A 23354-nucleotide genomic window follows, 5' to 3' on the forward strand; every position below is an offset into this window, starting at 1 on the left:
GCAAAAAGACATCAGTTAAAACAGTTAGGACTCTGGTAACTGCTGTCAGGAACTCCTGGGCTTCTTACAATCACGTTTTCTAAACTCTTTGGAAGCGATCACATATGTTTTTGCTCTCAGGCTGCTCAACATCCACGTGCTGCCTGTGTTTGCAGTCTGTTTGCCTGTCTCCGGGACAGGTGTGTTTGAACGCTGGTGTGGCACCCTGGACATTTTCTTAGTTCAAATTGTGTCCAGAATTCTTTTAGTGCTTAGTAACATTAACTGGGTCCACCCAGTATTATTTTTTATTATTATTTTTTTCATTTATGTAGTTGAAAACATTTAGTGGCACTTGGAAAACACTCACCTGTTGCACCTGGAATAATTATGAGACAATACCCATTTACGTCAGAAGGTGGCAGTGTCGGATTGGGCAATGAGACTGACTATCGCATTAATCCTGGCATCACAGGAAGTGAGCTCAGTCACACAGCGTAAGATGCTCGAACGACAGCATGTAAAGCAGATACTCTTGAATGACTGCTTTTGTACATGTTTTGCAGTGTTGTTGGAAAAATAAAATCGCTGGCACCTTGATGAACGGTCGTCATCCTTGGACAAGGGTAACGCTGGTCTGGGACCAGCTAATCAGCTGTTACACCGGCCTGCACTCCCCTCCCATGAACCAGTCTGCCAACCAGTCCCCCATCAAGCTGGCTTGCTCTCCCTGCCTCCCCTTCCAGAAGCTTCCTTCTTCAACTGTGATTAACATTTCCATGTTTTCCACATTTTGTATTGTAAACTGTTTTCTTGTCTGTAACAACATCTACTGCACGTCTGTCCGTCCTGGGTGAGGGATCCCTCCTCTGTTGCTCACCCTGAGGTTTCTCAGATTTTTCCCTGGTAAAAGGGTTTTCTATGGAGATTTTCCTCAGTCGATGTGAGGGTCTAAGGGCAGAGGATGTTGTTATGATGCCATGTGAAGCCCTTTGAGACAAACTGTTTGTGAAAACGGGCTCTACAAATAAAATTGCCTTGCCTAATCTTCTTCCACACTGTCCTTCATTAGTTCAGCTTCAGGTTGCCGTCCCTACCCAATCCTAGGCCCTAGCCATTCATCTGAGCTTCTGGGTGACTCCCTGGCTCCACCAGCTCAATCGTGTCTCCGACCCACTTCATGTAGATTCCAGCATGTAGAGGCTGAGGGAAGGAGGCTTCAACATGAAACAGCAGATTCATGGTCTGATTGTCAGCGATGCTGTAGAAGGACAACTGTCCTGCATGCTGATCCAGGTACACCCCTATTCTGGATGACAAAGGACCTGGGACCATGCCATTCAGCTGGTTGTGGTGCAGCAGTGTATAACACTGGTTTTCGCAGGAAACAGCCCAGGATCGGTTATTTGTTCCCAGTCCACCTTCAACGCCGCTCCTTGCTCCTCCGGCGTCCTTAAATGTGACGGCTACAGCACCTGCAGTTCCTGTCCTCTCCACCTCCCAGTAGCAGCGTCCAGTCAGAGATTCACTGCTCAGGACCTGAGGCCAATCAGTGAATCTGTCCTGTCCTGGGCTTTGACAGCAGAACATCTGCCTGAGTCACGCTCTGGGAGATGAACCCTACGGTCTCCATCAAACAGTTTTCCACTGTACCTGTGGTGTCTGACACAGCTGCTGTCACCTGGTCAAAGTAGCACAGAGGACGGGTGTTGTCAGTGAGATGTGGCAAAGAGGGATAATTGTGAAGAAACGGGTGGTGAAGTTCAGTTGGCGCCAGCTGCTTCAGCTCCTCATCTTTTCTTTTGCAGCTCAGCAATTTCCCTCCTGACCTTCCTCCAAGCTCCAACATGACTGGTTGTAGTGTTTTTGTAATCCTTTTCCAGGGAGTTTGAATGGGGGGGGGCAGGTGGCATGGAGGTTACTGTCCACTGTATGAACGTTTACTGTGTACATGTATAGTTGTTGGAGAGTCTCATTCACTTGGTGAAGCTGTTGTTCCTGATGTTGTTCCTGATGTTGGTCCTTTTTTTCTGTGACTGGTTGAGGTAGACTCTTGTCATGCTTGACTAAAAGTGTCTGTTTCTGAGATGACTTTTTTAATTGAATTCACTAATTGACCAAAAATGTTGTTTGTTATGCTAAATTGCATCCTCCATGATACTAACACCAATACTACTACTACTACTACGAACAATAATAGTAGCAATAATGATAACAATATAATTTGCTAGTAATAGAATGAATAAAATATACTGATATTTTACAATGGAAGAAGTTACAATCATTCAACATTGCTCTGCTTTCAAAAATGTCCCACACTCTTGTAAATTAATTAGAATCAAAGGTTAAAAATTTACTGTTCTGTGGGGTCTTGGACGTTTTCATCAGCTGATGATCTTTGTCTTCTGTGCTGCCGCCCCTAACTTAGACAGGGGAGAAGGTTTTTCACCATCCATCCATCCATCCTTCCATTATCCTGTTCAGGGTCATGGGGGGTGGAGCCTATCCCAGCAGCCTTCAGGCGAGAGGCGGGGTTCACCCTGGACAGGTCACCAGTCCATCACAGGGCCAACACATAGAGACAGACAACCATTCACACTCACATTCATACCTACAGTCAATTTAGAGTATCAATCAGCCTCGTCCCCCCTTGATGTCTTTGGACTGTGGGAGGAAGCTGGAGTACCAGAGAGAACCCACACAGGAACAGGGAGAACATGGAGACTCCACACAGAAAGATCCTGTGATGGAGCCGGGACTCGAACCCTGTGATTCAAATTTCACCATGTTGTCCTTTATCTTCATGATAATAAAACTACATAATAAAATGATGTCGCACGGCAAATTCAAATGGCTAAAGTTTAAAAAAAAGATGTCTACAACTTGATGGTACATTGCATATTTGAGCTTTTACGTGCATTTTTATGGGGCTGCACGGTGGAGCAGTGGTTAGCACTGTCGCCTCACAGCAAGAAGGTTCCAGGTTCGAGTCCCGGCTCAGGCACGGGATCTTTCTGTGTGGAGTTTGCATGTTCTCCCTGTGTCTGCGTGGGTTCTCTCTGGGTACTCCAGCTTCCTCCCACCATCCAAAGACATGCAATTTGGGGATGAGGCTGATTTATACTCTAAATTGACCGTAGGTATGAATGTGAGTGTGAATGGTTGTTCGTCTCTCTATGTTGGCCCTGCAATGGACTGGCGACCTGTCCAGGGTGAACCCCGCCTCTCGCCTGTTGACGCTGGGATAGGCTCCAGCCCCCCCGCAACCCTTAATGTGTAGGAATAAGCGGAAGATGACGATGGATGGATGCATTTTTATGCAGGGAGATTAAGCAAAAGAAGAATCTGAAAAATCTGTTAGATACCAGGCAGCATGTTTTCTTAAACCAAGCAAGGAGCCTAAGTAAAAAGTGCAGTAAAAAGTACAGTATCTACAGTAAAAAGATTTGAATCATTAAATGCCTGAATCCTCCCTCCACTCCAGTCTACAGACCTTCATTCAGTAACACTTTAGTGGCTCCAAGGTTTCTTTACAAGCATCAGTCGAGCACAAAATGACTGAAAATCACGTCAAAGATTTCTGTTCATTGATCAAAATGAAATACTATCATGCTTCTAACATACTTTCACTCCTATGATGCTACTGCAGCTTAACCTTCCATGTCGTGTAAAAAAAGCTAAAGACACTGGTCATGGTCCTCCTGCTATACAGGGATGGGGTCCAGTTCCCTACAGTGTCCTTCTGACTGTTTTGCGTGAAAGCTCACAGTTTCCTCTCCAGTAATTCTAACTATTGTTATTAAATTCACAAGTACAGTCCAATGCTTCCTCCACTTAGCAAAATCTAAAACTTTTACGTGGATAGCTGATCCCGTTGTGCAAATAATCCATCGTCCATCAATCAGTCCATTCCCAGCAGGCACAGATCCCAAACGGCTACAGTACTAGAACACACAAAACCAAGACCTTCTTGTGGGCTGCTGAAAACTTTGCGCTTGCTAAGACAAAGAAAATACAATTGACAAGTGCAAACAAACAACGTTTGGTCAAAAATAGGGAATTCACGTATGAAGAGGATCAAAATCCTTTAAAAGCTCAAAGAGATTAATAGGATTACTAAAATTTACTAAATTTAGTATAATGATCATGAATAGGGGGCAGCACGGTGGTGCAGGGGTTTGCACAGTCGCCTCACAGCAAGAAGGTTCCGGGTTAGGGCCCTGTATAAAACTGCAGTGCTGGTGGAGAACAGGAATTTAGGATATACTTGTCTCTGATGCATGCCTGCTGTTGCACGGTTCCAGCATGTGCAGATTCAGAGGTCGCTGAGAGGAGGGTTGGATTGCTGCTGTACAGTTCATTAGATTTCTGGGTGGATGTGTGAACACCGTTTTAAGGAAACAAGGAGTTGCCACTTTTGGAGGCCATGATTTTACTTTCATAGATCGATGGTTGTGCGTGGACTCAGTTTGTCCTGAAAGAGGAAGAGGTTTAAACACACAAATTCACATGACGATCTTTATTCCAGGTTACTGCCGGAGTGGGTAGCTGAGGAAGAGTTTGACTGTGTGTTCTGAAGGACAATGGAAGAGTCCTGGATCTCATTGAGAGCAACTACAGTCGGCATCATTACGATTCTACAAATCCAAGGTGGGCCGCACGCTGTGATTCTGTTCAATAGACGTTTATATTGAGTTCAGTTTTCTGCAACTAACACAGGTTATTTTGACAAACAGCTGTGATCAGTAACAAAACCAGAGCAGTTCTTGGTTTGGAGGGTCAGAGCGTCGACTTCGTATGTGAATATCCAGAAGAACTGAGGAGCAAAGACAAGTTTTTCTGCCGCATCGATTTGTGCTCCAACAACTTGATGCAGACAGAAAAACACAACACCTGGGTGAAACATGGACGATTCTCTCTGTTCGACAACACCACAGGAGGCTTTTTCATTGTGAGGGTGGAGGCACTCGTCCCAGAGGACAGAGGGATGTACTTGTGTGGTGTGGATGTTAGCCGCCACTCCAATCCTACCTGTATCATACAGCTGAATGTTTCCACAGGTACTGTACACAGTGTCACAACACACATACTAACCTGTTACTGACCTACAGAACGGAAATCTCAGATTTAATCCTGATACGTCCACTTTATCTTAAAATAATCTAGACATTCTTGCAGTAAATCAAAACTAATGATCATATATGTCCAAGTTTATTATTTCTATTAATTTGCTAAAGTAAAAGAGAGCTACACAAATGTGCGCACTTGGATGAAAGTAGAGGTTCCTTTTTTAGGTTCTCGAGTGAAAATATTAAGTTCTAATCATAGATTTACAGTAGATAAATTTGGACCTTGCAAATGTTTGAACGCAACTATGATAACTATGATGATTTTCCTGTGATTTTATTTTCGCTTATGATTTCAGTGATTTACTCATAAAACTAAGTGAGGTGGCATGTTCACCGTAGGTGTCTTTATGTTCAGCGATATAGATATCTTTGTTAAGGTAAAATATTTATTTCTAGTTAGACAGTTTTCACCCTTTTTCATTTAACTTACCTAATTTGGAACCTGGAACAATTGTGAAACTTGAAAAAAAACAGCCATGTGTCAGTTAACTAATAAATCATTTCCACATTTTCAATTAGTTGTTAATATTTTTACACAACACTTCCTTATTTGAGCATAAACCTTGTTCGGAAAGGGGATTTCAATGAAATTTCAAAGCAGTGGGAGGCGAAAGTAAAAGGTTTATTTCCTTCATTAAAAATGTAATGGGACTGAAAGGTGCGCTAAGCTTTGCTGTTTGACGTCACGTCCGTTGACGTTCGTTGTAAGTTCGCCCCTCCCCCCTTGTTTCTGTAAATGTCATCAACCCACATTGACATTGAGAGTGGACCTGTGCTGTGCTAACGCCGCTAAGATGAATGAGCTAACGCCAACTGTTTGCTAAGTAAATTTATATTCTAAGTCTTTATACAAAATCTTTCCGATATTAGGTTATGAGTTAAAGCTGATATAATGAAAATTATTTTATGAGCTCATGCAAAAGAGACACTTATTCTCGCCAAATATTCATCTGAGCGTCTTGTCGTTGGTCGTGCCTCGGCCATTTCCCAAGGTGGATGCGTTGAGTTGTTCGACGCCATCCAGCTATCAGGCAGCTTGCTACTACGCGACTCAATTGCCTCTGCTTACTCCCCAATGTATCCACGCCCCACCCCCAACCATCTTGTCGGTGATTGGCTGGAACGTGGTTTGTTATGTCATCCTGTGCGCTCAGCGTTTGTTTGCCCTGTGTGAGCCCTGTGTTGTCTCCAGAGACTGGACTTTTTCATGGTGTGTTCAGGGGGCAGGCAGCTAGCGGATCAAGGGGAGATGCCTGTGATTTTGGACAAAAATGAAATCGCGCTGTAACCATGCAACAACGCTTAGTTCACCTTTAAGTCAAAAATACATATTCATATAAGTAACCAAGTGTAATTTTTGAAATGTTTAACGTATTTCTACTCAGGTACACTCCACCTCTGAAGTAGAAGTTATTGCAAATTACTACTCATGCAGAATTTAATCAAAGCATCTTTTTGGCTCCTTCTGACAGCAGCAAGGGCTCCTGCAAATCTAACGCATGACAGTCGGTTTTATTTACTAGAGTAAGGGATTTTACGGCCCTGTATGTTTTGATTTGTGTGTATTTGTTGATTCCAGTGACTTCACCACCAACCCCGCTGAACAACATCATAGTCGACAGTAAGTGATACGTGTGTGTGTGACATCTGTATTCATGTTTGTGTTTGCGTCAACAAATTGTTGTTGTCACCAATATCTCTCTAAAAGTACATCGAGTTCAATGCTCGACTGAGGTACCTTCATTTTTATAAACAAAACTGCATCAAAACATCTTTACTGTGTTTGAATGAAAGAAACGATGTTTCCAAATTAACATAATCTCAGTTTTGCTATTTCAAGAGGAAATGCAATGTTTTGCACACGTTCACATGCACGCACACACAGACACACTCATACACACACACTTTTATAAGACTTGATTGATCAATATGTTTGCTATACGTATCAAAACCATGTTTAAAACTGAGGTCATCCCATATGATATAAATCTACATACATTTACACTCACCTACAGTAGAGAGATGGATTAAAGTACAAAACAGCACTGGACTACTTGGAGAAAGAATGACTTCACAAAGTCGGCTATGAGGAGAGAGTATATAGACATACCATCACCAACATACCTGGCTATAAAAATGTAATAGTGACTGTGTATCCAGCTGATGGCCCAGAAGACGTGAAGTTGATCCAGTTACAACGATCTGATCCAGAGCGACTTGTTGACTTAATCACTTCTAATTTAATCGTAGAATCGAGTGCTATACAGTTTTTATTTTGTACCTAATTCCATCTCATCCATGTATGTGAGTGTAAATGTAGGTAGATTAATAATCATATAGGGCAACCTCCGCGCGCGCATGCGTGTGTGTGTGTGTGTGTGTGTGTGTGTGAGCGTGTGTGCTTGAGTGAGAAATAGAGAGAGAGAGACAGCTTGACGTGGGTACAAGTCTGGTTGGATTCTGGCCAGCCCTTCAGCTGAGTTTTAAAGGAACTGTTTGAGGGGCGTTCCCTAACTGTAATGGCCCGTGTATTCCATAAATGACCACCTCTGACAGACTAAACAGTCTGGCCAGAGGGTGGTGTGCATATGGGGTGAAATACAACTGCCCCTAACTTACCAATTTCATTAAAACCAACCAGCAAACAGATCAACACCCATTTGTGATCACATAATCTCCTTTGCTGGTTGTAACATGATGTAAACAATGATGTAAATGTACACATGTTGTGTACTTAAGATAATTCTGGATAACACTGATGAACTAACTTCTATCAAAACACTAAGCTAATTATTGCAGTATTTCAATCTCTTCTTGGTTTTGCTCTGAAAAGCAAAAAACTTCAGTCAGTGAAGTCAAACCCTTTTGAAGGACAACGTGTACCCTTTATGATCAAAATCTGTCCTTCTGACCTCTTAAAAACAAACACAGGAATTCTGAGGGACTGTTTTCAAAAGTGAACTCGTGTGTGCAAAGCGATTCTTGTCTCACATCCATATTTTTGAGTGTGCACCTGCTCTCTATATGACTACCACCCTCCTATCTAACTCCATGTTTTTTGAAGTCTGCAAACATGCTAGCAGTTCTGGAAACCTCTCTGTTTAGGCCCAGAAGGAAAAAACAGGTCAGACCAGTCATTGTGAATCCTGAACATCAGTTTTCCTTCCCTCCCACAGAGCATACCCTGCCACTGTTTCTGATCATGGTGACATGTATGACTGCGTTACTCTTTGTGTGTCTGTTTACGATCTGTCTGCTGCTGGCTATGAAATGCCGGAGATCAGGCACACGTCAGAACAGAGAGGTTTGTTCACCACAGAAACATTATCCAATAAATACTCATCATTTTTTATTGATAGAATCTTCTGATCATATTCTCACCCTAAAGGTGTCTTCTGACTATGAGACCATGAAGCCCGGTGTTTGGATTGAACCTGAATGCCAGTGTGGCTCTTCGGCTCGAAAGTGTTTGGCCCCTCCAGGTGTGTCACAGCCTGGCCTCTGCCCCCACCTCACGGCACAGTACCGGGAGTCTGTTGTCAGCTTCGGCCTCTCTGAATACATTGATGTAGATGCTTCGAGGTGTTCCTGCCACTACCAACATCTGGATGTTAACGGGATAGAGGAACACATCTATCACCACCTTCATGCAAGCAGTAGTCCTAAAGGGGCACCTCCTGGGATCAGAGACCAGATCAACTGATTCGCCATGTTTCCTTCACTTTGTTGTGAACGTGTTTGGTAGTGTTCGTGTTTGAGCTGCTACCACTGCCTGAAATTTGTTGCCCTCACCCAACTTTTTTTGGTTTTTACTTCTAGCTAACTAGTCAACTGAAAACCCGAAGATCTTGATGTCTCATTTAAAGTTTTGTCATCACTCAGCAGTCCCGTTGTGCTGCAGCCGCAGCTGAATAGGGATTGGCCGATCAACACTGAAAACAATATGACTCTCATGTTTCCTTTTGAAAATCTATCCCAACGTGAAAACGCAGATTTAATAAATTTTGCGTCATTTTATTCTTTTAAAATCCAATTTGTATCTGATACTAAGAAGAGAGAGAAAGAGGGGGGAAAAAGAAATGTGAAAACAAAAGAAAGTGAGAAGCCTTATGATTGGCAGCATAAAGGCCCTATTCAAGCGCTGTATGGCACCAAGCAGTTGGCCGATTGTGCTCTGTGTGAGCCATGCATTTGGGGCGTGTTCAGGCTCATTGTGATATTTAGAAGGTGTGTAATCAGAGAGCAAATCCCAGAGTATGTCCAGGACAGACAGAGACTTTGCGTGTTGATATTTGAGTGGTCCACACATTTCAACCCTGGAGAGGTGAGCACTTCGAATCTGACCAAACAGACTTCCTCACCAGGTGAACACATACCAACACATCTTATATTTACATGAGGGAGCAGCAGGCATCCACCAAAGCCATCGGAAGTCAAGCAGGACACAGAGGAGGTGGCTGTCAACGTTTCCATGTTTTTAGGCATCAATAGAGCAGTGTTGCAAAATCATCACACCCGCTTATCTGACTGATGCACCCTTTAAATAACACTTCACACGTAACACCATTGACCAGCCTCTTTTTGGTCAATGGTGCAAACATTTTCTTGTGTCCCAAAATAGCAATGCACCATGGTTGCACCAGACCGCAACTTATTTACATACTTTAACATCCACTGCCACGGATTGACCGCAAGTTCATTTGCTAGTCAAAGGGCAAGGGCGTGGAAATGTCATATGCGCCTGCTTGAAACTAGCAGTGACGCTTGAGCTTGATGGAGCACCAGCTTGTGCTAAGCTTAGGGTCGGGCCCTCAGGCAGTCGTCTTGCCAGGCTGCTTGTTCCGGGAGATTGAGATGTCACAAGCTCACACAATAAACCATCCAGTCAATTTTCATGAGTCTGATATGTGTCTGAACCACCAGTGAGTGCTCTTGTAATAGCAGTGAAATATGGCTGGGGTTTAGCTGATAAGACAGGGAGAAGTGACTATTCATTTGAACCACGTCGTTGGCTGGGGAAGAGGTTAGCGTCGATGCTGCTGTAGCCTCTGTTACACGAGAATTGGAGAGTTTTTCTTCTTTTAAAGAAGAGCATATCATGCCACTGACAGCCTCTCTCAACGGAGAAGATGTTTTCACTATTACTGATATTCACTGTTTACAATACAACTATTTACCTTCTTTATGTACCCTGCTTTTGCTCAGCATCACTTTTTATCATGAAACAACCTTCTGCTCCTCCCTAGACCATCTTTAGGAGTATTTCCAGGGAATAAATTGTGATGCTGAGCAAGAGCAGTGTGATGTTTTTTCAAGACAGAAGTTGCACTTTCCTCCACACCTTAATCTGAGAAAGCCGTTAGAATATAGAGAGAATCTGTGGTATTTTCCATCTCTACTTTGAGTGTGTATATGTCAACTTTTTAACATATTTTGTGTTTGACCACTTTGTTAGATCATATTAGATGTGTTGTCATCTCTAGCTTTGCATTTTATATTACAAATATTGCAAAGAACTTTTTTTTTCCATCAATTTAACATACAGATGTACTGAAGTAATTTGGTTGTTTCTTTTAAAATTATACCTAGTTCAGTGCCCCAAAAGGATCCTTCATTTTTTATGTCTATGGTCATGATCTCAAATATAAGTGAGTCGGCAGAGAGATTTTGCCATCAGGTGGAATAAGAACCACAACTGCAACAATAAATCTCCTTTACTGTGTTTAAATGAAAGAAATTTTGAAGCTTTGAAGGTCACATGATCTCTTTTTTTGCTGTGTCTTGCTATTTCAAGAGGACATGCAATGTCTTGCACATATACTCCCACCCACCCACCCACGCACACACACACACACGCACGCACGCACGCACACACACACACACAAGACACAGCTTAGCTATGTCACTCGGGATCTCAGCATTTAACAAGACCAGATTGGCTTCATTTTGTACTACTTAGCTGTATCATATATCTGAGCAAAAATAAACCGTATTAATATTTGATCACACTTTTATTCCTCAGTTATTGACTTCAAAGCCTCTACTGTGCAAGGTAATGGAGCGGCTTGTTGATTGCTCATACATTGAAGAGGTTTTGAGAGAGACACGTTCACAGAGGAAGTTGCAAGAGAAAGCAGAACAAAGAAGTTATTTGAGGGAGTGACAAAGAGATGTGAAAAAGCCAGAGTTACATTGTCAAAGCGTATGAGGAGCATGGAGCTAATTTTCATCATTTTAGCATTTCTTCTGGGAGGTAAGGTGATTTGTTTTGTTCTTTTGTTTCTGTTTTTGTATGTCTTTCCTGAGATTTCTCAGGTGAATGTAATTTACTTTTTTTAAACGCTACCTAGAATGCCAAGTCAGACAAATTCAGGTAGTAGCAAAGGGAAAGCAAAACCAATGTCTTTTACAGCGTAGCTGAATTGTAATCTTAACTTTGCTATCCTGTTTTTTTGTTTTTGTCACAGGGTTATTGGGGGTTGATACTGTGCCACTGACAGGAGAGTTGGGAAAGGACATCAAAATTAAATGTTCTCACTCCAACGCATTTTCCAACATTAAATATTTCTGCAAGGGTGACTGTATTAATGAGGACATCCTCATAAGCAGCAAAGGAAAAAAGATGAATTCAAAGGGGAGATACAGTATCAAAGATAATGGTAACACTTTCTTTATTGAAATCTCTCGTCTGACCATTGCTGACTCAGGAATTTACTGGTGTGCAATAGACAGAGTTGGGATGGACACTTACAATAAAGTAGTCCTCACAGTCATTGAGGGTGAGTTGATTGTATGATGAACGACGCTCACACAAACACACGACCAACCTTTCACAACATTTTCATTCACAATCATGTTCTTTGTAACTTACAGAAATTCCAGTTAAGAAGTGAGAACCATAATTTAGCCTCAAACCTGACAGAAAAGACCTGGAACATTCCTCACATGATCTGATCATCTTCATGTCTAATTTCTCTTATTTTAAACTTCTGTTTTCAGGTAAAAAAAAGGAGCCTGAGAATGTCAAGACTGATGCGAATAGTATTGTAAATACGTCATCCTCTCGTAAGCAGCTATCTCAGCTGGTACCCGGTGCATGTGTATGTCTGCAATAGACAAAAACAATGATTTTGTCTCTTTTTTCAGAGAGGATGGTGTATGTCACAGCAGGCTTTGGAGTGGTCCTGTTGGCCCTGGCAGTAATCCTGCTAATATTCTTGGGACAACGAAAAAGAAACATCAGAGTGTTTCAAGGTAAAGAGAAACTTATATGTCTAACAATATATACCCAGGAAAAAAAAGCACCCTGCCTATCAGCTACCTGTTCCGACAACAAACCCTCAACTACCTAGAAATAGACAAACATGAGATGAATTTAAAACAAAAGAAGTAAAAATTTCCGTCCATCCATCTATTTTTCTACCACTTATTCCTGTTAAGGGTCACGAGGGGGGTGGAGCCTATCCCAGCAGCCTTCAGGCGAGAGGCAGGTTTCACCCTGGACAGGTCACCAGTCCATCACAGGACCAACACATAGAGACAGACAACCATTCACACTCACAGTCACACCTACAGTCAATTTAGAGTATCAATCAGCCTCGTCCTCTCTTGATGTCTTTGGACTGTGGGAGGAAGCTGGAGTACCAGTCAAGTCAAGTCAAGTCAATTTTATTTATATCGCGCCAAATCACAACAAAGGCTGCACGGTGGTGCAGTGGTCAGCACTGTGGCCTCACAGCAAGAAGGTTCCCGGTTCGAGTCCCGGCTTGGGCGTGGGATCTTTCTGTGTGGAGTCTCCATGTTCTCCCTGTGCCTGCGTGGGTTCTCTGTGGTACTCCAGCTTCCTCCCACCATCCAAAGACATGCAATTTGGGGACTAGGCTAATTGGATTCTCTAAATTGACCGTAGGTATGAATGTGAGTGTGAATGGTTGTTTGTCTCTGTATGTTGGCCCTGCGATGGACTGGCGACCTGTCCAGGGTGAACCCCGCCTCTCGCCCGTAGATGCTGGGATAGGCTCCAGCCCCTCCGCGACCCTTACTAGTAAGGAATAAGCGGAAGACGATGATGGATGGATGGAATCACAACAAAAGTTATCTCCTGACACTTTTCCAGTAGAGCAGGTCCAGTACCACACTCCTTCAATGAATTTACACCCAACAATTCTCCATGAGCAGCACATCCTGCAACAGCGACAGCAAAAACCTTTCTTTTAACAGGCAGGAACGGTGAGCAGGTGGAGCTACGGGTGGCAGCTTGAGCCTCTTCAGGTCTGCAGCCTCCTCCTGCAGCACCTGGGATCTGGGATGAGGGGAGCCTGAAGGCTCCGGAGAAGAAGAGGAGTTAGTAACATGTATGAGTATAGTTTATATATGACACATATAGGAGGACAGAGAGGAGGAGAGAGAAGCCCAGTACATCATGGGAGATCCCCCAGCAGTCTAAGCCTATAGCAGTATATCTAAGGGCCAGCCTAAGCCAGACCTAACTATAAGCCTGATCAAAAAGGCAGGTCTTAAGTCTGCTCTTAAAGGTAGAGAGGGGGTCTGCATCCTGGACCAAAACTGGGAGACGGTTCCACAGGAGGGGAGCCTGATAGCTGAAGGCTCTGGCTCCCATTCTAATTTTAGAGACTCTAGGAACCACCAGTAACCCTGCATCCTGGGAGCGAAGGGTTCTAGCTGGATAATAAGGGACTATGAGCTCTGTCAGGTATGAAGGAGCCTGACTGTTGAGGACTTTGTATGTTAGAAGGAGAATTTTGAATTCTATTCTAAATTGGACAGGGAGCCAATGCAGAGAAGCCAGTACAGGAGAAACATGGTCTCTTCTACTAGTTCTAGTCAACACACGGGCAGCAGTGTTCTGGACCAGCTGGAGAGTCTTTAGGGACCTACTGGTGCAGCCTGATAGGAGGGAATTAAGACTCAATAACAGCAATCAAGCAAGAGCAGTACTTGAAGCAATTTTTTCACTTAAAAGAATATTTTGGCCGCTCTTCTTCCTGAATTTGGCATATGATGGTGTCACATGATTTGCTAAGCTGATTGGCTGAAAGTGTTTGTCCGTCAAACCACGTACTCCACCCTCTTACAGGGGTTTTAGACTGGAGGGTTAGCTGCATAGCTCAACTTTTTAGCTCACAAGATAAGGATGGTCTCACCAGGGTAAGAAAAACAGTGTCTCTGAAAACACCCTAACCACTTTGGACCAAATGAGAGTCAGTGTCGCATGACAGAGCCTGTAGATGAGTTCCAAAAAATGAACATCGTTGTGCACAAGAAGGATGATGAACCTCCTCTTGAATTCATCTTGACAAAACAGAGAGAAAAGTCCTATTAGCAGGCAGAATGAACAAGTTGTTCAGTTCTTGGACAACCTTTGGCTGTTTGGGTTGAGTGTCATGTTCTGACTCATGCAAAGGCCTCATTTCTTTGTTTCCTATGGTGGGGGGGGGGGCACATGGGACCCAGGGAGTTGCTCGAACTGAAAATGTCTGGAACTCTCGATGACTGTTTTGATAAGGTTCAGTTTTACTCTTTCAGAAACCTAACCAAGTACAGTCATATGGCTTACAAAAACTGATCAAGCAGAGAAGTATACATAAAAGTTGGAAGTAATCCAAAACAAGAACAAAAACAACTGAAATTGATTACTAGAATTTAACCCCAGTGTGTGCAATCTTTTCATCTTCATTAGCGAGTAGCCTGAAACTAACTGTGTTGCTATCTGTAACGCTTTACACAACTTCCCACGAGTTCTGTGGCTGAAGGTGTCTGTCTGAAAGATGCTTTCGTCAGAAGGGGTCTTTCTGACGGAGAGCTTTTCGAGCAGGAATATGCTCAGATAGGGGCCGCGTAGGGACAGATGTGACAGGGTCAGGGGTCAGTATATCAGTGCCAGCAAGGGCAGAGAGAAGTTAACAAAGTCCATAATTACCTGCTTCTGTTCATGTCATCGCGCTGCACAGTAACAAAATACTTGCCAGAATAGCTGGTGTGAGATTGGTACTACTTTACAAGTTGACATGAAAACCTACAAAACTAAACTGAAACGAATCCGAAACAGTCACGTTTGAACGTGGCGGAAAGGATTGGGGGAAAAGGAATGGGGACGGTGTAGACGGCATATTTTGTCCTCCGGTCATCGGACGCCTGAGCTGACTGAGTTATTTTATAAATCACTGGACCACTGAGACCAAACAAAAATTTACATCTGGCTTCCGTTTGTTCTTCAGCTTGGGAGTTTTACAGTTGAACATCTGGAGGTTCTGAGCTTGGTGAAATGTAGACAGGCAAGTGTGTGAGCGGTTGTGTTCATGCCGGAGCAGGTAGTCTACACGGACACGGTTTGGTTCGAGATCACGTCGATCCACACTGTATGGGCTCTCACCTCAAAACACACCTTGTAATCAAGGACCACCTGACCACGAAGCAAGAGTTGTGCAAGCAACAGAGCACAAAAAGAAGGATTTATATTCTAACTTTTTGTATAATTAAGAAATTGATTTATTTTGTGTTGTTATTTTACATTGATTTATTTCCTCCAATGTGAACTGATTTTAATCCACCATCAACCAGCAGCGACATGCCCGTCTTTTTTTAACGGTTGAAATAAACAATGATTAATTACATGTTGTTGTCGTGCCACAGGTATTTCCAGATGATCTTATTGTACCGTCACTTTTCACGCAGGAAAGGGCCATGACACCACCTCTGCAAAAATGTCCCGCCTTGAACAGAAAGCACAAGCAGATACGACCACGTCCTCTTCGACAGCCAAAGACGATCACGCAACAGGGAGCAGAACTAACAGCAGCTTCCTGTCGTCATCAGCTGATCGGCACCAAGGCTGCGCAGACAATATTTACTCCAACGTTTCGTCTCAGCTTCCACCAGAAGGTCCGGTCTACTCCACTGTCAGCTTCAACAGGGGCAGCGCCGTCACCCCTCCGAGTGAACGTTTGACATCCTCTCCCATCCAGCGCATGGCAACAGTCGTCTACGCTGATGTCTGGCCTTAATACTCCTCTTCCTGTGTACTCACTACTTCTACACACTCTCGTGAATTGCTTATTAAATTATCAATTAATTCATGTCGAGTAATGTAAAGGAGAAAACACACACACACACACACACACACACACACACACACACACACACACACGCACATACTGTACACACACACATTCGCACTAAGAAAGAAAACGAGAAAGTGATATGAAGCAAAGGAAGAGGCCAGCGGGCAGGACTAAAAGTCACTATTCTGACTAAATCTGGTTTAGTCCACAACTTCCTGCTTCGCTGTGGTGTTTCAGTTACGTTTCTTAGAAACAACAAACGCTTGGGTTTACGTAACGTAGATGATTTGGAGCAAATTTACTGAGAGTTTAATTGCAAAATGTTTATTTGTTGCAAACACTCAGCAGTTTTCAAGTAGCTGCCAGACTCTGAACAGACGGTGGAGCAGTTTAACAGCACCTGAAGATGTACACATTACAGCCGGAAAGGTATTCAGGGAAAATTAAAAAAAAAAAAAAAAAAAAGACAAACTGAGTAACTATAACTTTTTGCTGGACAAAATAAAATTAAACAAAAATTAATTAATGAGGTGGCCATACTTTTTTTTCTGTTCTGTCCATGTTGATCATGCAGCTGTGCTTTCATATCAAAATGTAACATTTAAACTCGTGACTCTTGGGTTTGGTTTTAAAATTCAAAAAAAGGAAACACTGTATTTTCTGAAAGGTATGTACTCTACATATGCAATTGTCTTTTATATTTTTTATTCTTACAACTGATAAACATTTTTAATTTTGATGTCCACACTTTAATTTTGCATGATTCACTTCGTTCGCATGCAGAGACTTGACTCTAACTTTGAGCTAATGACTTTAATGAGATACGTACACAGAGATATTTATTCAATGATGAAATGACATCATACCGTATCATTATCAGACAGCAGCGTATAGGTCTTAATTGTACTGGGCTTCAGGCTTCTCTCCTGCCATATTATGTCACTGGTTTTGCATCCAGCACACACGAGGACCAGTTACTCTGAAGTGAGTCCTCATCTGTCTCGTATTGCTTCCCTCTCTCTGTTTCTGGATCTTAGTCTCAGCATGAAGGTGCCACATCCTCATTCTAAAATACTATGCAAATGCTCCAAAAAGTTAGGTGCAATAACGTGCTTTTAAAAAAAGGAGAAGTTACATCAGAAGTTATTTTATTAAATCCAATTTCAACTTCGGTGCCGTGGGGAAGCCCAGTGGAGACGATGAGAGTATCACTGACGATCAGCGTCTACTTGGTGGCAGGTAAAATGATTCTTGATGAATGTTGATGAATCTGAAAAGTATTTTGGTAAAAACAACAACAACAAAACAAAACTTGAGCGTCACGATGACTTTCTCATCTGCTTCATGACAGCCAGCGTGTTGTCAGCTACGCAGCAGAATGCCAGACCTCAAGCAGGCAGCATTAAATGTAAGTACAGTGAAGCTGAATGTAAATTATCCTGGAGAAAACATATGCATATGAGTTGGATGAAGACGTTTGTTTTATTGGATGACAAATATAGGACATTCGAAAAAAACTTTATTCCAGTGTTTCTATTTGCAATAGAATTATATTGCCGTTTCACTCGATTTTAGTGAAAAGTTTTGGGGTCCCCCCCCTTTGTGTACCATCTATATTTACTCTGAGGTCTTTTTTTTAACGGTAGTCACTCCACTTCGTCTTTTTTCTGAGATTTTTTGTGTTATGTTCTTTTAGATTTGTCTTTGTTTCCTGTCTACATCGAACTCCACTTGTAAAAAATTGTTGTTAAAGGGCCCCTGGGTTAATTTGGTCTTCCTGGCACATGCTTATATCTTCGTTGGATTGATTTTTTTTGGTGCTAAATAAAGGGGAAAAAAAGCCCTTTTCACAGCATCCATTTGAATATGAATTTCGAAGGTAAATATTTTTTTTAAAGACAGTTTTGCTGTTGTTAGTTTGGGTCGATTGGACGCTCTTAACTTCAACACGAGTGTAATTAATCAGTTTCCATTATGGCCCTGCGCCATTTAGGTGGGTCAAGCCTCTATTGTTTATGCTACAGTAGCTCACTGGAACAGCTGTGGCATAAAATGCCTGTGTGTGTGTGTGTGTGTGTGTGTGTGCGTGTGTGTGCGTGTGCGTGTGTGTGCGTGTGCTGCATTCAAGCATGGGCTGAAACATTGACTACTACTAGACAGAAATACCTGTATCACGCTGAAAACACTAGATGTCACTATGTCACCAGAGTTTTATGGTTACTTTTTTTTTAGGAACTACACTTATTGCCCGTGAGTACAAGTGCTCAGCAAAACGTCAACTCAAAAGCCCCGTCTTCAGTCAGCAAACAAAATGTTGACAACTACAAAAGTGACTGCGGTTTCTAATCATGGGTGACTTTGTGAGAGTAGATGAGGAGAATTCATTCTGGACACATCAAGACCCTGACCTTGTTGGGTCTGAAACAGAATATAAACAGAAGTGGACCTACAGGATTAGACAGCTGAGAGAGTGAGACGGGAGGCTGGCAAAGTTGTGGGTACCGATAAAATAACATCTTGTGATTTTCAGCAATTTATTTACAGCAACTGCTAGTTTTAAAACTGAAGGCAAAAATTATTTTGGAGAGTATTGGATGACTTTTGAAACAATTTTCTCGACTGCCTTACTATGAGCATTTGCGGCTAATCTAATTAGCATTTGCCACAAAAATTAACAGAAAATAAACAAATTACGACGTCGATTAAAAGCGATGAACTTGTTTTTAAGAGTATGACTCAGCGTGCTCTCTATAAGAAATGTCAAAAATACAGTTCATCACCAATAGGTTCCTAATTATCATCAAAACAAAACTGCCTTTGGGTGATTAAAGATGATTGTGTGAACAGGTTTGAATTGCAACTTAATTGCAATTAATGGAATTCATATCTGTCTTTCAGGCTCTAGGAAAATGTCAGCCTTCAATTTTACCTTCCGTCATCTTATAATTTTCTGACAGGTGACAAAACTCCTGTGAATCTGGAGGCAAACGTCGGAGGCTCAGTCACCATCAGGTGCAAATATCCCACGGCTGAAAAAGGCAACACCAAACATTTCTGCAAAGAAGAAAACAATTCAAACTGCAAAAATGTTGTATCAATTCACTTATCAAATTACACAAGACTGGATAGGTTTTCTCTGACAGACAACAAACGGCAGGGACTCTACAATGTGACACTTTCCAAACTGACTCGGGAGGATAGTGGAAGGTACCGCTGTTCAACTCTGAATGCCACGGGTTCCACGATGTGTTTACTTGAGGTCCACCTGAATGTTATGCGTGAGTCAATCTGCTTTAAATTTTTCACGACATCAGCTCACATACACAAACTAGATTTAGTTCTCTGAGAGAAAGTGGCAGCAGTAATCTGAGGTTATTTTTTTTTAGACTGGGTTGACATTAGACAAACTCATCATGTTGGAGAAACTGCCAAAACTGCCCTTGTTCCTTTCCACCAAGGAAGTCATAATGTCAGTGACGTTTGTCTGATTGCCTCTCAGCAGAATTGTGTAAAAAAAATGTTAATTTCACTTAACATGGTGGATGGGGGAAGTGAAAGGTAAAATTCACCTTTCAAGTAGCCAAACTGGAGGGGGTTAAGTTTGTTTTTTGCTCAAATCAAAGTGTTTGTGGATTACTGAACATTTAGCGTCTTTTTGGGACAGTTTTGGCGTTGTTCGTTGTTGGTGGCTACGGGACACCATTAGCTTTAAGCTAAACACACATGGCTTTCTGTTGCATCCTTTTCCACAGTTGACAATAACACCGGGGGTGAGATATCAGCCAGTCCTGCTCTGCAAGACACACAAGCACCGGTTCGCTCATGGACTACATCTTCAACGACAAACCAGACAAAACCCCATGTTGACCAAGGTGACCTCATCTCTTTGTCCTCTGCACCCAAACACCCTGTAACAGCACACACTGATACACAGTGCCTTGATGCCTCTGGGTTACAGATATCATCGTGGGTGTAGTGGTGTGTGCTGCGTTGTTGGTGATTGTCGTGGGTCTTTTTATCCTGTATCGACACAAATGCAACAGGAAACAAGGTGAGGGGGCGGAATGTTTGTAGGTTGCTTCATAAAGCTTTTCCTTTGAATTCACCATCTTTACTACTGAGGGCGTAATGTCAAGTTGATGATGTAACGGGGAAAAAAAACATCACTTGATTTTGTGAAGTAACTAAATAAAAACCTGACGATCACATTGTGGTTTCTTTCTATTCAAATGTTCTTTGTCATGCTTGTTGCTCTGCAGGAAGATCATCAGAACAGGAAGTAAGTGCTGGACGTAATATCGAGTTTGTGTATGTGTGTGTTTGTGAATTTGCATCTGACTGAAACATCTGCATGTAGCCCACCACTGCCCTTGTCTTTTGCAGGGAATTGATGGCAATCACCTCTATGATGAGCTGCAGCTGCAGGCCCCGCAGACGGACGCAGGAAACACGCTGCTGTCTGTTTATGCCACCGCCAGCCTTCCCACAGAGCAGATCCTCTACGCTAGCATCGCTTTCCAGGGGGAGACAGGCAGCATCTTGACAGAGTCCAACTTACTTCCTGAGACAAATAGTGCCTGGTGTGACGACTCCTCTAGGATCCAGGGTACCGCCCCACCTGCAGGACAGACTCTCTACTCGACAGTGACAGCAAGGGAGCCATGAAAGAGTCGGCCCTTCTCTTTGAGGCTACACACCGAGGAGAACATTCATGTTTGTTTAACCCTCTGTAGCACTGCTGGTACACCATCAGAGAGGAAACTCAATGCAAGTAAGACACACCTTAAGCACACATTAATTATATTTAACTATTGAGTACTTTTGAATTTACACTGAAAACATTCACCTTGACCTCCCGATTCTTTATGCTGGCATACGTTTTTATTAATCAAAGGAAGTTTCCCTGAACCGTGCTCCTAAATTTGATCATCAAATTTGGTTTTATGTTTTGCTGACTGTCTCTTGTCTTGTGAGTCTGCAATAAAGTTTGATCTGAGAGTGAATTAAACAGCAAATGAATTTAAAACTCTTCGATTGCATTGGGTTTATTCAATGTTCTAGAAATACAAAAAAGCAGCATCCCTTGATTTTACTTTACAAGAGTATATTTATCTTATTCCAAATGCGTCTAGTTAAAATTACTTAACCGAATAGGCTACTTAGAGTAAAATCTACAAGACAACGAAATCATTTTTACACAGTTACAGCCTGCTATGCGTGTAATTTAATTTAATTTAGCAACACTTCACAGTAATTCTCCAAAGCTAATTAACATTTAGTGTAGGCTTGTGGCCTCTAATATGTAAATATGAATATCAATGTTCTTTTCCCTCAAATGTGCGGAATAAAATCTAATGCTGTATTGTAGCAACCATGTGACTTTTCACAGGTCAAAAAAATAGTAAACACTTAGAAGAAGGAACTTGTGGATTATTGGTTGTGGTTAAACTGCTGACTTTAGCTGATGATTGACATCACCATCATATGAATTTGCAGATTCAGCAAGCTTGTTATGACGCATCCATGCTGGATCTTTGAAACTCACCCTTGTTAGGATTATATTCAGGAAATACTTGTGTATTACTCATTCATCACATGATTCAGTTACTCTTTTTTTTCTTCTTCAAAAACTCTCATGTTGAAAGGGAAAGGTGAAACAGGTTGAACCCGTGCATCTCCAGACTCAACCCACATGTCCTCTCACAGGTTTAATACTTGAAAAGGTCCATTTTCATTCGTTTTGCATTTTTCTAATGCATAACCTGTGACACTGAAGCTTGCGGGTCATGGGGCAGCTGCATATTGGCTCCTCCTCAGAAAAGAATATGATTTTGCTGCTTTGCATCGTGTGTCGTTCTGCAGCGCCCCTTGTGGTTCAACTGAAGACCAGCAGGCGATTAACTCTCACATAGAACCTCTATATTTGTATAGTTTGTAAGCATAATTGAATAGTTTTTGGTATTAAATTAGATGTTCTGGTGTTGTTTTGCAATTAAATGTTTTTGTCTCTCTTCAGGGGGAGCCATTGATCACACGTGACACGAGACAGACCAGCTGCTTAATAATTAAAAGGGGGATATTAGACAGAGATGAGGAGACTGCTGCAGTACAAGGAAATCCATGATTAACTGCTGGGATGACTGCACTCCATAAATATTAATACATGCATCAAGAAGTAACAATTTGCATTACATTAGATTTACATTACACATAGAACTGATGATGTGGTTTTTGTCTCGAGACAGGACCAGTTGGCTGAAGCACATCTGTAGCATTACACAAGTTAACATCTGCACATTGTCGGTATTGATAGATATTGGTAATTTTTTCATATGTTGAGTTGATGAGAAAACTAAGCGAGTGTTCATATTTGACACTGACTTCAAGTTTCTCCCTCTTTGCTCCTCATCTGTTGCTTGAATAAATGCAGTAGATGTATTGTTTTTTATGGGCTTTTGAATGTGTTTTTGGAAATAATGACGATTGTTACTTTTTCAGGTGCACAACGATTCCTTGTGTCTTTCAGCATGTACAAAATATGTAAAGTACTAATCCACATGTAAAGTGTGAGTATGTCAATAAGGGCTATTTTGTAAAACAACAAATTGGCAAAAAAAACAACCCAAAAATATCATCTTGCATCCCAACATGCAACAACATAGAATGTATGAAGTGAGGTGTTGTATGGTCTTGATCACAGTTTAATTGTAATCATCCAGGTTTGTTTGAGTACAATTCCAGTTAAGTAAATAATATGTAGGTCAAAGACTGCATGTCCTCCTCCTTTCTCCTAATTAGTCATGTTTTGGATTGAAAAGGAGAAGCAGGTGAAGCAAATTCATAGTTTTTGTGACTTATTTGTAAATTACCCAATGTGTCATAATTTAACAAGCTGAGAGAAAAGTTTGGGCAGATCAAAATGGCAAAATGGCTCCTTCAATCATTCATTCATGGACATGATCTCATCAACTGCAGGGACATGTTTCCAGGAACCAGAGCTGAAACCAGGATTTGGGTCATTATCACAGTCTGTTGTTCCAGGGATTTAAACTTTTAAGCATTTTATAAATGCAAACAAGAGACTGTTAGCTTCTCAAATGTGCTAAAACTACTGTATTGTAGCGTATTGACAGACACTCCAGCTGACCAATCACTGAGGAAATGG

General features: G+C 42.0%; 3 protein-coding genes across 4 annotated transcripts; all 3 read left to right on the forward strand.

Moving 5' to 3' along the window:
• The first annotated feature begins 4505 nt into the window (after positions 1-4505).
• LOC147257177 (uncharacterized) lies at positions 4506-10725 on the forward strand. Its single transcript, XM_086210118.1, has 5 exons — positions 4506-4629; positions 4716-5039; positions 6688-6729; positions 8285-8412; positions 8497-10725. Exons 1-5 carry the CDS (start codon positions 4563-4565, stop codon positions 8809-8811), a joined length of 876 nt encoding a protein of 291 aa, XP_086066244.1. The 5' UTR covers positions 4506-4562; the 3' UTR covers positions 8812-10725.
• A 239-nt stretch (positions 10726-10964) lies between these two features.
• On the forward strand, positions 10965-16929 carry LOC147257178 (uncharacterized). The gene is made up of 5 exons (XM_086210119.1): positions 10965-11361; positions 11576-11887; positions 12108-12173; positions 12255-12362; positions 15804-16929. Exons 1-5 carry the CDS (start codon positions 11313-11315, stop codon positions 16130-16132), a joined length of 864 nt encoding a protein of 287 aa, XP_086066245.1. The 5' UTR covers positions 10965-11312; the 3' UTR covers positions 16133-16929.
• A 360-nt stretch (positions 16930-17289) lies between these two features.
• LOC147257179 (CMRF35-like molecule 1) lies at positions 17290-22487 on the forward strand. 2 transcript variants are annotated; one of them, XR_015117456.1, is made up of 8 exons: positions 17290-17428; positions 17541-17597; positions 19147-19467; positions 19942-20061; positions 20148-20240; positions 20449-20468; positions 20573-20960; positions 22206-22487. XR_015117456.1 is itself a non-coding variant. In XM_086210120.1 (7 exons), the coding sequence occupies exons 1-7, from the start codon at positions 17389-17391 to the stop codon at positions 20852-20854; spliced, it is 933 nt and encodes a 310-aa protein (XP_086066246.1). In that variant the 5' UTR covers positions 17290-17388; the 3' UTR covers positions 20855-21183. The 2 variants fall into 2 exon arrangements, 1 of the variants encoding a protein (XP_086066246.1); XM_086210120.1 differs by lacking the exon at positions 22206-22487 and having other exon boundaries at positions 20573-21183.
• The last annotated feature ends 867 nt before the right edge of the window (positions 22488-23354 follow it).

This window comes from Aulostomus chinensis, chromosome 8 (genome assembly GCF_037954235.1).
Source record: "Aulostomus chinensis isolate RoL2024-O1b breed Wild chromosome 8, RoL_Achi_v1.0, whole genome shotgun sequence".
NCBI lineage: Eukaryota > Metazoa > Chordata > Actinopteri > Syngnathiformes > Aulostomidae > Aulostomus > Aulostomus chinensis.

What these genes read in the sequence shown, in the direction of transcription:
- LOC147257177 (XM_086210118.1), top strand. Translation starts at nt 4,563, where the DNA reads ATGGAAGAGTCCTGGATCTCATTGAGAGCAACTACAGTCGGCATCATT. An exon ending in ACAGCTGAATGTTTCCACAG is followed by an intron (nt 5,040 to 6,687) that starts GTACTGTACACA and finishes TGTTGATTCCAG; the next exon opens with TGACTTCACCACCAACCCCG. An exon ending in GCACACGTCAGAACAGAGAG is followed by an intron (nt 8,413 to 8,496) that starts GTTTGTTCACCA and finishes CTCACCCTAAAG; the next exon opens with GTGTCTTCTGACTATGAGAC.
- LOC147257179 (XM_086210120.1), top strand. Translation starts at nt 17,389, where the DNA reads ATGAGAGTATCACTGACGATCAGCGTCTACTTGGTGGCAG. An exon ending in TCAAGCAGGCAGCATTAAAT is followed by an intron (nt 17,598 to 19,146) that starts GTAAGTACAGTG and finishes ATTTTCTGACAG; the next exon opens with GTGACAAAACTCCTGTGAAT. An exon ending in GGTCCACCTGAATGTTATGC is followed by an intron (nt 19,468 to 19,941) that starts GTGAGTCAATCT and finishes CCTTTTCCACAG; the next exon opens with TTGACAATAACACCGGGGGT.
- LOC147257178 (XM_086210119.1), top strand. Translation starts at nt 11,313, where the DNA reads ATGAGGAGCATGGAGCTAATTTTCATCATTTTAGCATTTCTTCTGGGA. An exon ending in AGTCCTCACAGTCATTGAGG is followed by an intron (nt 11,888 to 12,107) that starts GTGAGTTGATTG and finishes TTCTGTTTTCAG; the next exon opens with GTAAAAAAAAGGAGCCTGAG. An exon ending in AAACATCAGAGTGTTTCAAG is followed by an intron (nt 12,363 to 15,803) that starts GTAAAGAGAAAC and finishes CTTTTCACGCAG; the next exon opens with GAAAGGGCCATGACACCACC.